At 39.5% G+C, this 12,500-nt stretch overlaps 3 protein-coding genes across 5 annotated transcripts in view; 1 reads left to right on the plus strand and 2 right to left on the minus strand.

Moving 5' to 3' along the window:
* Window positions 1-1,319, minus strand: part of mon1a (MON1 secretory trafficking family member A) — a 7,219-nt gene extending 5,900 nt beyond the window's left edge. The window contains exons 1-2 of one of the 2 annotated variants that reach the window (XM_079511011.1): window positions 1,185-1,319; window positions 524-699 (exon numbers count right to left, since the gene is read on the minus strand). In XM_079511011.1, coding sequence (XP_079367137.1) covers window positions 524-671 — 148 coding nt within the window. In that variant the 5' untranslated portion in view covers window positions 672-699; window positions 1,185-1,319. Of the gene's footprint in view, window positions 1-523; window positions 707-1,184 lie in introns of those variants that run through there. The other variant, XM_079511012.1, reaches the window with a different exon arrangement.
* Window positions 608-8,938, plus strand: traip (TRAF-interacting protein). 2 transcript variants are annotated; one of them, XM_079511014.1, is made up of 16 exons: window positions 608-730; window positions 2,588-2,701; window positions 2,799-2,856; window positions 2,986-3,075; window positions 4,182-4,221; window positions 4,355-4,482; window positions 4,590-4,684; window positions 4,823-4,936; window positions 5,568-5,655; window positions 5,780-5,869; window positions 6,241-6,329; window positions 6,425-6,583; window positions 6,961-7,009; window positions 7,088-7,183; window positions 7,591-7,641; window positions 8,381-8,938. In XM_079511014.1, the coding sequence occupies exons 2-16, from the start codon at window positions 2,604-2,606 to the stop codon at window positions 8,486-8,488; spliced, it is 1,353 nt and encodes a 450-aa protein (XP_079367140.1). In that variant the 5' UTR covers window positions 608-730; window positions 2,588-2,603; the 3' UTR covers window positions 8,489-8,938. The 2 variants fall into 2 exon arrangements, with proteins under 2 accessions (XP_079367140.1, XP_079367139.1); XM_079511013.1 differs by lacking the exon at window positions 608-730 and adding an exon at window positions 2,113-2,329.
* Window positions 8,939-9,597: 659 nt separating this feature from the next.
* The window catches only part of LOC306930178 (metabotropic glutamate receptor 6-like), a gene marked incomplete at its 5' end in the record, with an annotated part of 13,855 nt that continues 10,952 nt past the window's right edge, over window positions 9,598-12,500 (minus strand). The window contains 2 exons of the mRNA XM_079511000.1: window positions 9,598-10,593; window positions 10,721-10,944. Of these exons, the coding sequence (XP_079367126.1) occupies window positions 10,590-10,593; window positions 10,721-10,944 (228 nt within the window). The 3' untranslated portion in view covers window positions 9,598-10,589. The remainder of the gene's footprint in view (window positions 10,594-10,720; window positions 10,945-12,500) is intronic.

Genomic DNA, 12,500 nt, shown 5'->3' on the forward strand with positions numbered 1-12,500 from the left:
AGATCTAGTTATTGTTGTCCAATATCTGTAGATCCATGCTTATATTTTATGTCCAGAGTAAGGCTTTCGAAGTTAGTTGAAAAAGCTTGACAAATGATACACCTACCTACTAGTATATATTTACAAGAATAGCTTACTGGAAGCACTTTCAACTTCCACTTTCATTGTGAAAGGCACTTCTAGTACAACAAACAATGCATCCGTTTCACAGAGTGAGACTGCAAGCCATGGAGTTTAGGAAATTCTAAACTTTTAAAAATTATATCTAAAGCAAACATCAACAAATCCATCTGCATTCATTTTAAATATATTGAAAACATGTGTTGTTTAATAATGTTATGATCCACAATACTCTGACTGGTATTTCCTGGAAGATTAGATAAACTACTTTGGGTTTTTTGTAGAGTTTGTATGCACTAGGTCAGGGTATAGGAGTGGGACTGAGCCCAGGTCCTGCCAAAGGCATATTTTGTCAAAGGGTACCGGTACATATGTCATCAACGGATACATCAGTCTCTCTCACCTGGCTCGGTCCCTTCCACCAGGCCTGGTGTGGGACTGTCAGCCCTTGTGGGACTGTCAGACCTGTCTATGCGAAGGTGCTCCATGGAGGCCAGGGTACCATTCTGGACCTCCCATGATACTCTTCCCTTTTGGACGTCTCCGTCCATCACTGCTACTCAAGACAGGGGACAGCACCTGAAAGTAAACAGGTCAGCTGTTTCTAAAGGTAATTTGTTGAAGTGAACAGCTTTATTATATGGCATTGCCTGCCCAGCTCTAAACGTTGCAGCATGACTGTTTTAACGTAAAATGTAGCTTTTAATTCGAACTGTATACTACTATGATCTGACACAATCACTCAGTGAGTGCAAGGGGTCCTGCACAGGCTGCACATAATCATTTGTATGTTGAATGATACAACATAATGACAGTTCTCTCGAGTCTCAGCGAAAGCCAGATGAGTTTATTTTTTCTTAGGCATAGCAATGTACAATAACTTTGTTTCTCTCTCATCTCGGTGCCCCGCCAGCGTCAATCAAGTGCTATGCACAGTATGCATGCAGCAGCACTATGGCTTGCTAACTTTATCTGATTTACTTATAGCTATTTGTTTATTTATCAAACTTCGCCCTCCTAAAAAACGAACCGATTTCGGTTGCATTTCTCCTCCAAAGACATACCTTTCATTTCCGCAACAGGTATTCAGCATTCGTGGTCCTCAAATGACTTTTTTCGGCTAGCTCGCTAACAGTAAAAAGAGGAATAGTTTTGTCTTGTCAGACGTCACCCTTGGCTTGCCACAAGTTGGAAATGAATTGTGGGAAATGAAGTTTTCTTTTAGTGAACGGTTGTTGATTTTATTTGGGGAATGAATGCTTATATGAATTACGTTGATTGTTGAATATCTCATTCCCGATATACACAGATGGATCAGTGGATCCACACAAACGTGGAAAGAGAAAAAGATCAGCCTTTGTAGTTCCTAAAACAATTTTACATGTACATTTCTGAAAGTTCTGATTCAAACCAAGGTCAAAGGTCCTGATAGATGGTTTTTCAGGCTAGTTTGGAAAGAAACCAGATTTACATCTTTTAATGGATATGGTGTCAGGGCATTCCACATTTTGGTGACAGTATAAACCTGTCTTCTTCTAACCTGAGCAGGGGTCATCATCGCCATATGCAGCAGATAAACACATAAGTGACCCTAAATTAATACAGGTCAGTACACATTTGTACACTCGATCAGTTATGGAAATTAAACGTTTTACAACAACTGTCCTAGTCTAGAAAAATCTAGAATAGCCTATGCCACGGACGAGGCAAAGTTTTGTCACAGACACATTTGTCCATGTACAGACATATTGATGACCCCGGCCCTGAGCCCAGACTACTGAGACGTGTAGTGTAGTGTCAGTGTGTCTTATTTGTACAAATGGACCCATATGGATCCATTTGTACACTCTCAGAGTTATGGGGGTCCTTGAAATAAATAAAATGTTGAGAACCATCCATCTGGCATAATGTAATTATGTCCTCCGAGAGGCGAGCTAAACAGAAGGTGGCAGTAATGCAACAATACTGGATACCAACCGAGAAGAAGGGGCGGGTCTATTCATTTTTCGAACACGCGCAGCGCGGAAACCCCGGAAACAGTACCCCTGCGATCAACAGAAAGAAACACAAACAGCTGTATTTGGAGAAAAACAATTCTGATGTCATCGATTTTCATTTGGTTTTATTTGGGTAGTATATTATGAAGCACTATAGAGATGCATAACAATATTACGCATTCAATGGTTTCATGATTGTATAGTAACGTTCGGTAAGTACTAAGTACTACTCGATGGTGTATATAGTACAAAATAAGCAGTAGCAATCTGCTAACGCTAGCCAGAGCTAGCCCAAGATTTAGACTCGTATAGTTTTTTTCGATTCTGACGAGAGAGATTCGTCAGAATCGAAAAAAACTCTACGAGAGTCTAAAGCTTGGGCTAAGCCAGAGCCACGTAACGTTCACGATGTAATGCTGTGACGGTACGAATGTATTTACTTTCATCATTTTACTTTTTTTTTTTTGCAGAGCGAGAGATTCCAAAATGCCCATCCGAGCGTATTGCACGATTTGCTCGGATTTCTTTGATCACTCCAGAGATGTTGCTGCTATCCACTGCGGGCATACCTTCCACTATGAATGGTGACTGAAAAATGAATGACTGTTGTTGATCAAAAATGCCACTCCTGATTATAAGCCACATATATTCACTGGGTATTGTTTTTGTCACTCCTTTCAGTCTTCTTCAGTGGTTCCAGACAGCTCCCAACAAAACCTGCCCACAATGTCGAAAACAGGTGCAGTACTGTACAGTACATAGGCTACATAGTATGTGTGACTGCACTAAGCAAACCGGGGTCACTAATCACTATAATTCAACCATTCTCTACAGCTTATCATGGAAATAATGTTTTTCCCGTCTATAGGTCAGCACCCGACACATTATCAACAAGCTGTTCTTTGACATCGGTGGAGAAGAGGAAGGGTCAGCAGCAGCTGACCCAGAGAGTTTGCAGGTAAGAAATGGGAGACGTAGACCTGACCGTGTTAACCCTACTGGGGACATTCAGTTTCAACTTCACCCAGCGGATGGCAGCCCAGATTATGATGAGCCCTCATGGGGAGGCTGTTTAGTTGGGTCGTTTACGCCAGTTCCGTGACCGCGGAGAGCAAAAATTCATGAGGGCCACCATCAAAAACCTGTTAAGGCACAATAAGGCAAAATTACCTAAAATTAATTCCGCTTTCAGTAGCATGTAACATGTCAAACTAGGGGGTTTTCATGATTCTGAATCCATTCCAAGCATTAGTTTTGCACAAAAAACACTCCTTGGGCTAAAAACAGCCATAGCCGTCAACACAAATGTGATGAGGTCAGCACATTTGAGCACATTTGGGCAAGTGGCTATGGCCGTTTTTAGCCCAAGGAGTGTGGATTGGGGGCTCTCATGAATTTCCCCCGCATTTTTGCGAGGTACATGGGGTCTCAATTTGTTTAATAACCCTCCTAGATACAGTACAGTCCCCCCCCCAACCCCAGGCATAAATTTGTCTATGTATGCCTGAATGCAGGGACTGCTATAAATTACTGTGATGACAAAGATGATTGTTTAAAATATGTATTGTATTTATGTAGAATGAATATGATGTCATTTAGACATACTCTGTTATGAATATGATGTAATTCAGACATACACCGTTTTACAGTATACATTGACAAAGCAGCAGTGCTGCGTTGCGGGATTGTCGGGCAGTGAGTGGGAGGGTGGAAACTGTACGAGCAAAAAGAGGGATGAGTCTTGCTCAGGTACACTTCGACTCATAGCCGGTGTTGGCAGCCTCTCTACCCTTTCAGCTATAGCCCCAAAGGTGCCCCACACGGGCATAAGAAACACCAACTCCGAACCATTAGGACTTCATTAAGAACATTGCTTATCTAGGGCTAGTTCTGTTTGCATTTGTACTGTTGTTCATTTTCAACCCTAGCCTGAATGGATTTTGATTTTCGAATGTATTAAATTTGATTAAACAGTAAACAGTAAGCTGTTTTAATTGAATGAATTATAAATGTACTTTCCAGCTGTCATTCAGGTTTCTTTTTCTTGTTTTTTTTTCTTTGTAGAATGAAATTGATCGAATGAAAGCCGTTTTAAGTTGTAAAGGTAAGAGTATTTTGAGGACATGACATTAAATGCGACTGCCAGTGTGTGTCGCTCAAAATGAGAGCGATTACCACAAATATATTTGGGGATTTTGATTTAAAAGCTGGAAGCATTGTGTGTGTTGAATTTACAGAAAGAGATTGGCGGGACAAACAGAAGTTGATGGACACCTTTAAGGACACTATGGATAAACAGAAGAGAGACCTGGGCAATTTGCTGAAGGACACTGCAGAAAAGGAGATGGTCAATTCTGCTCTCAGAGTAAGATTAATATGCTACACAATTTAAATCCAAATGTTGAAGATTGTCTCCACTTGGTTGATGCTGTGTGTATGTTGATGGCAGGTTTTATTAATTTTTCTTCATAGAAACAGATGAATTACCTAGAGAGAAAAAATAATGCCGCTGAGATTGACAAGGAGGAGGTTCGGAGACTCAGGACCAAAGTGACAACCTACGAAAGGTAGGTTCCACCATTTGTATTTGTAATATTAAGCCAAATTGTAATTTCAGTTTATTTTATTTGTCTAGATTTTGCTGCCTTACCTCAATTCCAGCCACACTTTGCAGTCCACTAACATTGTTGTCTGTGTTGGCCCAGTCTTCATGTGTTGTTAGAGGGCCAGCAAGCTGAGGTAGAGTCCATGGTCACTGACATGGGCATCGGCCAGGCTGCTGTGGAGCAGCTCTCCATCTACTGCATCTCCCTCAAAAAGTAAGGTACAACCCAAGCACTCCCATCGCTTGCTCACCCAAATTAAAGAAACTCTTAGTTTGTATTGCATTCAGTCCAGAGTTCAGACCAGTGGTGTTAAAACCTTGTGCTCAAGGCACAACAAATTCTGTCGACTCATATGTTCTCTATCCTGATTGGATACAATTGGTATCCCAACCCCTTTCTGTTTTATAAAGAGCTGAAGAAACATAAAGACTCCTTATTGAACCAACATACAGAATATAGAAAGAAAACCACTTGTAACTTGCCCTAGCTTTTTTAATATTTTACGAAACGCCATTACAACTCATGGTTTAATGAGAATGGAAAAATCACTTGTATCCCCAAAGGGAGAAATGTGTCTTGTGATATCTCTTTTAAGGCTTCAAAATCCTTCCACAACCAACCTCAGTGACGGCATTTCACGCAAAGCCTTATGGAATGCGTGACATCTGGAATGACCCATATCTATCTATATAATAAATTAAAAGATAATTCATAACATTTTGTATAGTTGTATATTGCAACAGGGCAGGCACATCAAGTCACTGAGCTACACCCTCTGCCTTCACAAATGCATTTCCCTCATGAACTACTGCCTGACCTACTTTCCCATGGTTATTTTTTATAGAGAATATGAGAAATTGAAATTAAAGGAAAGGTCTTCAAATGAAATGTGTGAAAAGTTGAAGAAGGAGGTTTTTGCTTCAAACAACAAGGTAACTACTTTCGAAGCTTTTATGCTATTAACTGGCAGAGAACATGTGCTAAATATGGAGAAGAGTATGTTAACTTATGCACTGTTGAATTAAGTTTAAAAAAAAGGTTTTGGTGTCATTGCAGTTACAGAAAGCCTCAGTGGAGATGAATAAGACCAAGGATGACATGAGGTCTCTACAGAAGGACCTGGCCCATGCTGACAAAGAAATCTCTGTAAGAATCTGTTTTGCTCACTTTGCCCTTTAAAAAGGTTTTGTATTATTATTATTGCTGTTACAAGAAGGTACATTTAAACAATACCAGTCATTGTCAAACAGCACGATTACAAAAGGAGATTACAATTGAAAGATCGCAATCTAAATTTGTGATGCATTAATTAGAATCAAAAATACTTTTGCCAAGTAAGGTAATGCATGTAAGGAAATTGCTTCGTCATGTGATGCAATAAACAACAAGCAACACAACCGAACATAAATTAATAATGATTTCATGATTATGCATGAAATATGGGTCATATTAAATGTTTGCATGCAGGACTTCGATAAGTGCAACAACACATTGCAGATTGTACATTATTTTCGCAGAGTCTGAAGAAGAAGGTTGAGATTCTTCAGAGGACATTGAGCACACCAACACGCACAAATGAAGCCCTGAGTCGCCTAGTCTTTGAAAGGTTGACAAAGCTGCCTAATTTCACTGATATTCAATAAAGGTACACCATGCTTCTATGTGTGATCCACTGATGAGTGTTCTCTACCTCCCTTTCAGCCCCGCTCCAGTGGAGCTAAAGCATCCCCGTCTCCACCAGCCTTCACAATGTGAGGACATTGACCTCAACATTACCTATGACATCTCCACACCTGAGGAGTTAAACAAAAAGCAAATATCACGAGTCCCATCCAAGAAAATGCGCCTGGATGCTGCTGTGTGAGTCTACGTATCATTCTTTATGCAGTGGTTTTCAAACGTTTTAGAGCTCAGAGTTTAGAAATTTCGAAACTCTTGAGTCTGTGAAAACTATGGATCACCGGACAGATAACGAGCTACTACAACATTGTAGAAAACACTATTAAAATGCCTAGAGGGTAGGTGGACTGAAAAAAACGAAACATCCAGACCTGCAAGGCGCACCGATCCGATCCACACCAAACTTGGTTCAAGGGTCTGCAATCAGAATAGTCATACCCGGGGCCACAGGCACAAAACGCTGTTCAGGGGCTTGCATTGACAATATAATATTGTTTTGGGATGCTTTGATGTCTCATTGTACATCATGTCACACTGAATCCTTGTTTATTTTACAGGTCACCTTCAAAAAGAGACATCGAGAAGAAAACCGCCACTGGAAGCAAGGTAAAGCAATATTTAATATTAGTTTGGTGTTCATGCTGTGTGTTTGCATATTGGAAAACGATGTATGCCTTTCCGTAGGCCCGAGATGGGGATCCCTTCTTCCCGAACTCCCTCCTTTTTAAGAAGAAGACTTTCGGCAGCATGTTGGATCCTCAGAGCAGCAAACCAGGAGCTGTATGTACAAAATCACCAATCTAGAATGTTTAATCTCACATGATTTAACTAAAGATCAAAAATATACTGTTATGAAAAATCTTACTGCAATACAGCCTTGTTCTGTTTTTCTTGTTTATGTATTTATATAATTTATATATTCCTGCTGGCCTGAGGTATATGCATTTTTTTCTTTTTTTGAGCTGGGAAGCCGATGAGATCCTTGTTACAGAACAAACACTATAGCGAACATTACCATCAGAAAATAGAGCTTTAACTTCAAAATAGTATTGCTTACAGCACCTTTTAATTATTGGCCCAAGTTTGGTCAAGCACAGCTAACAATATTTAGCTCTTACTCGTTATTTAACAAATTTCTCAATAACAAGGTCTCATTTTTAATCTGGCTATTTGTTTTGTCATTTCAGATGAGAAGTGGCTATGACGGATTAGGAGGACGTACTAAATTCTTCCAGCCTGTATCCTTTACTCACTGCCTTTGGACAAGATGTTTATGTAGTAAATCTGACATGGTTTAATTTCACATCAATACAGGCTTTCAATTACATACAAGTATAGCTTCAGTTCTGACAGGATACAATGGTGCTGTGGTTCCCCGTTTGAAATATTTTGGGGCCAGGGAGATCCCACAGAGACATGCCACCAAACATAAATGTTTGAATATTGTAATTAAATTACTGTATGCAATTAACATGCTTTTTTTTATCCCACAATTTTGTAACCCATTTTTCACCTAGTGCCAATTGCCTAGGCTGTAATCCTGGGTGCTACATGCCAACCTCTAGAGAGTCCCGAACTGAGCTCATGCTTCCTTCAATGCGTGAGGAGTGTACAGGCCGCTTTGGCAGTAGAGACCATGATTACTGCATGTTTTCTTTCGATTACCTTCCCTAGGGGACACGGGGAGAACATGCAAACTCCACACAGAAAGGCCCTTTTGCCAACCCCACCTAGGGTATGGGCGCTGAGGCGACAGTGCCCTGCCTTGACATCCTTTATTTTTATGTAAAAATAAATAAAGCTAACAACAACAAAGAGGCAGACAAATGCCTATTGTGGACAATGCCTATATCCATAGTTGTGAAAAGGTGGTGGCATGGCATCAGGGCTGCATCATTCTCAGAAACTTGGCGAATGGGATAATAACATTTCCAGTGTAAATTGTGGTGTCATTCCTTAACCCTTCATCCACTCCAGTCTCCCTTGTCAGAGATTCGTCCCCTGATGAAGGCTAAAAGGAAAAACGTGACCAGGCCTCCTCCTAAAATATCTACTACTTTCACTTTGGACAATTACTTTGAATGAGCATTGGCTTTTTACGCAGACCTTGGGGAGACGAAGTCATGTGTGGTACTGCCCTGACACATGGAGTATTACCAAACAGCACTGTACTTTGAATCATATTGTAATTTACCTTACTAAATGTGGTAGTGTGACCACTTTGTTTGTCTTCATGAGCTCTATTTCATCTTGAGGTAAAAGCTACATTTTGTTGGGATGGAATGCCAGTGTGTACACATTGTATAATTTGTATTAGTGTCCTGCATCATGTCATTGAGCATTTAGCAACAGCTGTTTGTCCTAAATCTATCTGGCAGTCACTAGTTTTTCACTAGTTTTTTATAAAGCCTCATTTGGTTATTTGTTTTCAAAGTATTGGACAATAACTACATAGATCTACTTTCATTTGGCACCTGCTTATGGTTGTGATGATTTCAGATTTTAATCTTAAATAATAAACTATTTTGTAATACATCTTTGTGTTTGATATAAACTATACAGTGTGTTCTTCCTTTTCTATGCTTTTGATTCATGGTGAGGTATCCTCTCCTCCTGAAGAGGGCAGTATTGGCCATGTGATGACCTGAAGGAGTTGAATAGACCTGGTTCAGTTAGCTTTGAAAAGGCTGTAAAGACAGAATTGGTACTTATCGAGAAAAATATTTATTTTTTATGACTTTCTGTAACACCTGAGTTGTACATTGTGATCAAGTTTGTAAAATTATACATTGAGTTCCAGTTTGAAAAGAATGTGTGGCCAGGCTAAACTAGGATAAAAATAGGGTGATTTTCTTGGAATAAAGTATTGTAATTTAGGCAGACCTCTACTATTATGGCACAATATGAGGAGCAGACAGATGAGCTTTCGGACAATGATTCCAAGAATATCAAAGTATTACGATAGCTTTCGTCAGTGGTGGACAGTATCTAAAGTACATTTGTTTGTTTCTTTGCAAGCTGATAACTTTAACTAGGCTACATTTAAAATGTAAATATTGTACTTTTGATTACGACTCTTGGGACCAAAACATACAAAAATATTATGAATGAACCACTTAAGCCCATTTCAAATAGTGAAAATAGCCGATCTACAAGCGCATGGCAATTTTCACTTTGACAGTTTCTGAAAATGTACATTTGAATACTTGAGTAAATACTCCACCACTGGCTTTTGTTACCACACAAATAAGTAGGGCAGCTTGGAAGACATTACTATCTAACAATATGGGGAAATGCCACCCATTGTTCTCCAAAGTACTTTACCATTCTAGCAAAGTAAAAATCATGTAGAACACAAATATCCTGTTCAAAATCACTTGTATCCTGTTCACACCCATGTAATCTCTGTTGACGCAGTCAGTACCGTGATGATTACATACATGTACATATACCATGAGGCTGTGATCTAATTAAAATAAAATGCTATATTTGTGTTATCGATTGGTCAGCTAGTGACATTGTTGTGTTAAGTGATTATAAGTTAAAATTGTCTTCCCACAGGACTTCAGTTATAATAACAAGAATCGAGGTGATACAAAAGTCAGTTCCTTCCACAGTAATCAGCAGAAATAGGTCTCAATCACAACAACCCATACAAACAATACAGTAGAAACATTCATATACACATACAACACAATCCATGCAGTGCCGTGGAACCCATTGAACAACAAAGCTTCACTGGTCCCAAGAGGTTCCACTATACAGTACATGAAGTTCCTGGAGGGGAAAGCAAGTGCCAACGTGTTTTTAAATCAAGTACTGTATAGGAAATGAAGCAAACTGTTTATTTGTTCATTTGAGATATTTAATGACTTGACATTATCTAAAAACAGTCCAATATGTCCCTTCTAGTCCACTCAGGAGAACTCGGCATCCTTTAGGTTCCCTGTGCAATGGAGAAGTTTACAAATTGTCCAACTCTTGTCTGTTCTGGACACAATGAGTTCAGTTGACACTAGGCAGGTGGGCAGTACAGTCTGTAATCTGTATTCCATTCCATATTTGACAGCCCAGCTGGGATGATAGTTTATCTCGTGAGCATTCTCCCTGTGCTTACAAAGAATGATCCTCCCAGAAGAATCACAACTCTCTGAACTTAAGTGGTTTCATGATCCATGTTTCTTGTTTATCTACAATTGTGGAGGAGAAAAACAGTCAGTGCCTTCAAAGTATTAAAGTCTTTGTTTACACTGGGCCATTATGTAATGAACGTTTCTCCCATGAAAATAAACATAAACGTGATCTGATCTTACTCACTGTGATCTGTCCGGCATTATTGAACTCGGTTTGGACTCTCCATTCGGTTTGTCATTGGCCTTTACGGACACAGTGGCTGCTGCCGGCTTCCCGCCTGCGCGTTTCTGGACATTCTGCTCTGGGTGGAATATAATGGTATACACCTTGGGAATGTAGAGCATTCCGAGGGAAACCGTGGCGCTCAGACTCATGGACACGGTCAGTGTCATGGTTTGAATGTACATCTGAAACAAAGAACAGGGTGGAGGTGTTCTCAGTTACCCGTGTGATTATTGATTTGTCTTCTTCCCCAAGCCTACATTGGATTACGGTTATTGATTAATATCAGTCATTGTGCAAGTACATTTGTACATCTGTGGTATTCGTTTATTCATGCTTTCATTATACACAGGTTTAAGAAAATCCTCACAGGTACTTGAATGCATTTCTTTTACATTCATTCATTTGAAAGCACAGAAGGTAGTGTTTGTTGCCTGCAGTGAATGATTTATGACTGTATGTGCACTCAGGAGTGGGGTCTATTTCTGGACTTTGATCATGTCTACCATTCACTGCTCTTCATGTACTTTAAGCCCTGCAATAATAATAAAATAATAATAATGATAATGATAATAATCAGAACTGACTTACTGACTTATCTGATAAATTATAAACATATTAGCTAAGCAAACTTGTGTATTACAGGAAAAGAAAAAGGCACAAGCCTCATGAATAAGTCAAGACATGCTTGTGCCATGAATAAACTATTGAATGTACATAAAGCACAGATCCTCTGCACCAGAGTCAATGAGTACCCATCTCACAAACTACTCGTCTACATATTTTTCTTTATCATGTTTGTCAGTGTTTCACTGGACCTCTCCATTTATAAAAGGAGATACAGTGATGCATATGCAAGTAGTCCAATGACCAGTATTCATGTCTGGCCCCATGCTAGTGATGATGTAGTCTAGACTCTACATCTTAAACATTTTGATGTTGAGGACCCCCAAATTCATTGATGATCAATTGATGTATTTGGCTGCAGACAGTTCTCCAACCCCCAATAAGAGAAGATTTGTAGGGATTTCTTTTATTCAAAATGATTCCAAAATTTTCACAATTTTTTAAGATTTTTCAAATATTTACTAAAGCTATTTTTGAATAGCCAATTAAAGTGTAAATTGAGTTAAAGTGGTTAAACTGACTTTAATGCTATGTATAAAATGTTTGCCCCGGACCCCGTGGAACCCCCTCAAGAACTCCTGGGGGTCCCACCCCACTTTGAGAATAATCATCCCTCGTCCCCAAGAGAACTAACCCTAACCATGATACTGACCATTATACTGACCATGAGTCATGACACTGACATGATACTATATATTGACATGATACTATATATTGACATGATACTATATATTGACATGATACTGACCATAATGATACCGACATCATTTCCCATAGAAAGGTGATGGAATTCACTGCAGACATTCTTTTTTATATTTGTCATTGTAGATATAGTGTTTTTAATTGTTGATGATATGTTATTCTTTTAGCCCAAATTAGACTGTGCTTAGAAACGTGCTGTTTACATTTCTGTCTAAGTATTCAATCAATCAATCAATCCTGACCATGATACTGCCATCATCAGTATCATGTCCACAGACCAGACCAGTGTCAGGCCCTGTCACAGGGCTGTGATGGGGCCTGACATCCCTGTTATAGGGCTGGTAACAGGTTAACATGGTACCATGGTAACATGATAGGGCCTGTGACAGGGCCACGACAGCCCTGCCATTCA

The sequence above is a fragment of the Electrona antarctica genome (genome assembly GCF_951216825.1).
Source record: "Electrona antarctica genome assembly, chromosome: 9".
NCBI classification, from domain to species: Eukaryota; Metazoa; Chordata; class Actinopteri; order Myctophiformes; family Myctophidae; genus Electrona; species Electrona antarctica.

What these genes read in the sequence shown, in the direction of transcription:
- traip (XM_079511014.1), top strand. Translation starts at nt 2,604, where the DNA reads ATGCCCATCCGAGCGTATTGCACGATTTGCTCGGATTTCTTTGATCAC. An exon ending in CTGACCCAGAGAGTTTGCAG is followed by an intron (nt 3,076 to 4,181) that starts GTAAGAAATGGG and finishes TTTTCTTTGTAG; the next exon opens with AATGAAATTGATCGAATGAA. An exon ending in ATGCGCCTGGATGCTGCTGT is followed by an intron (nt 6,584 to 6,960) that starts GTGAGTCTACGT and finishes TTTATTTTACAG; the next exon opens with GTCACCTTCAAAAAGAGACA.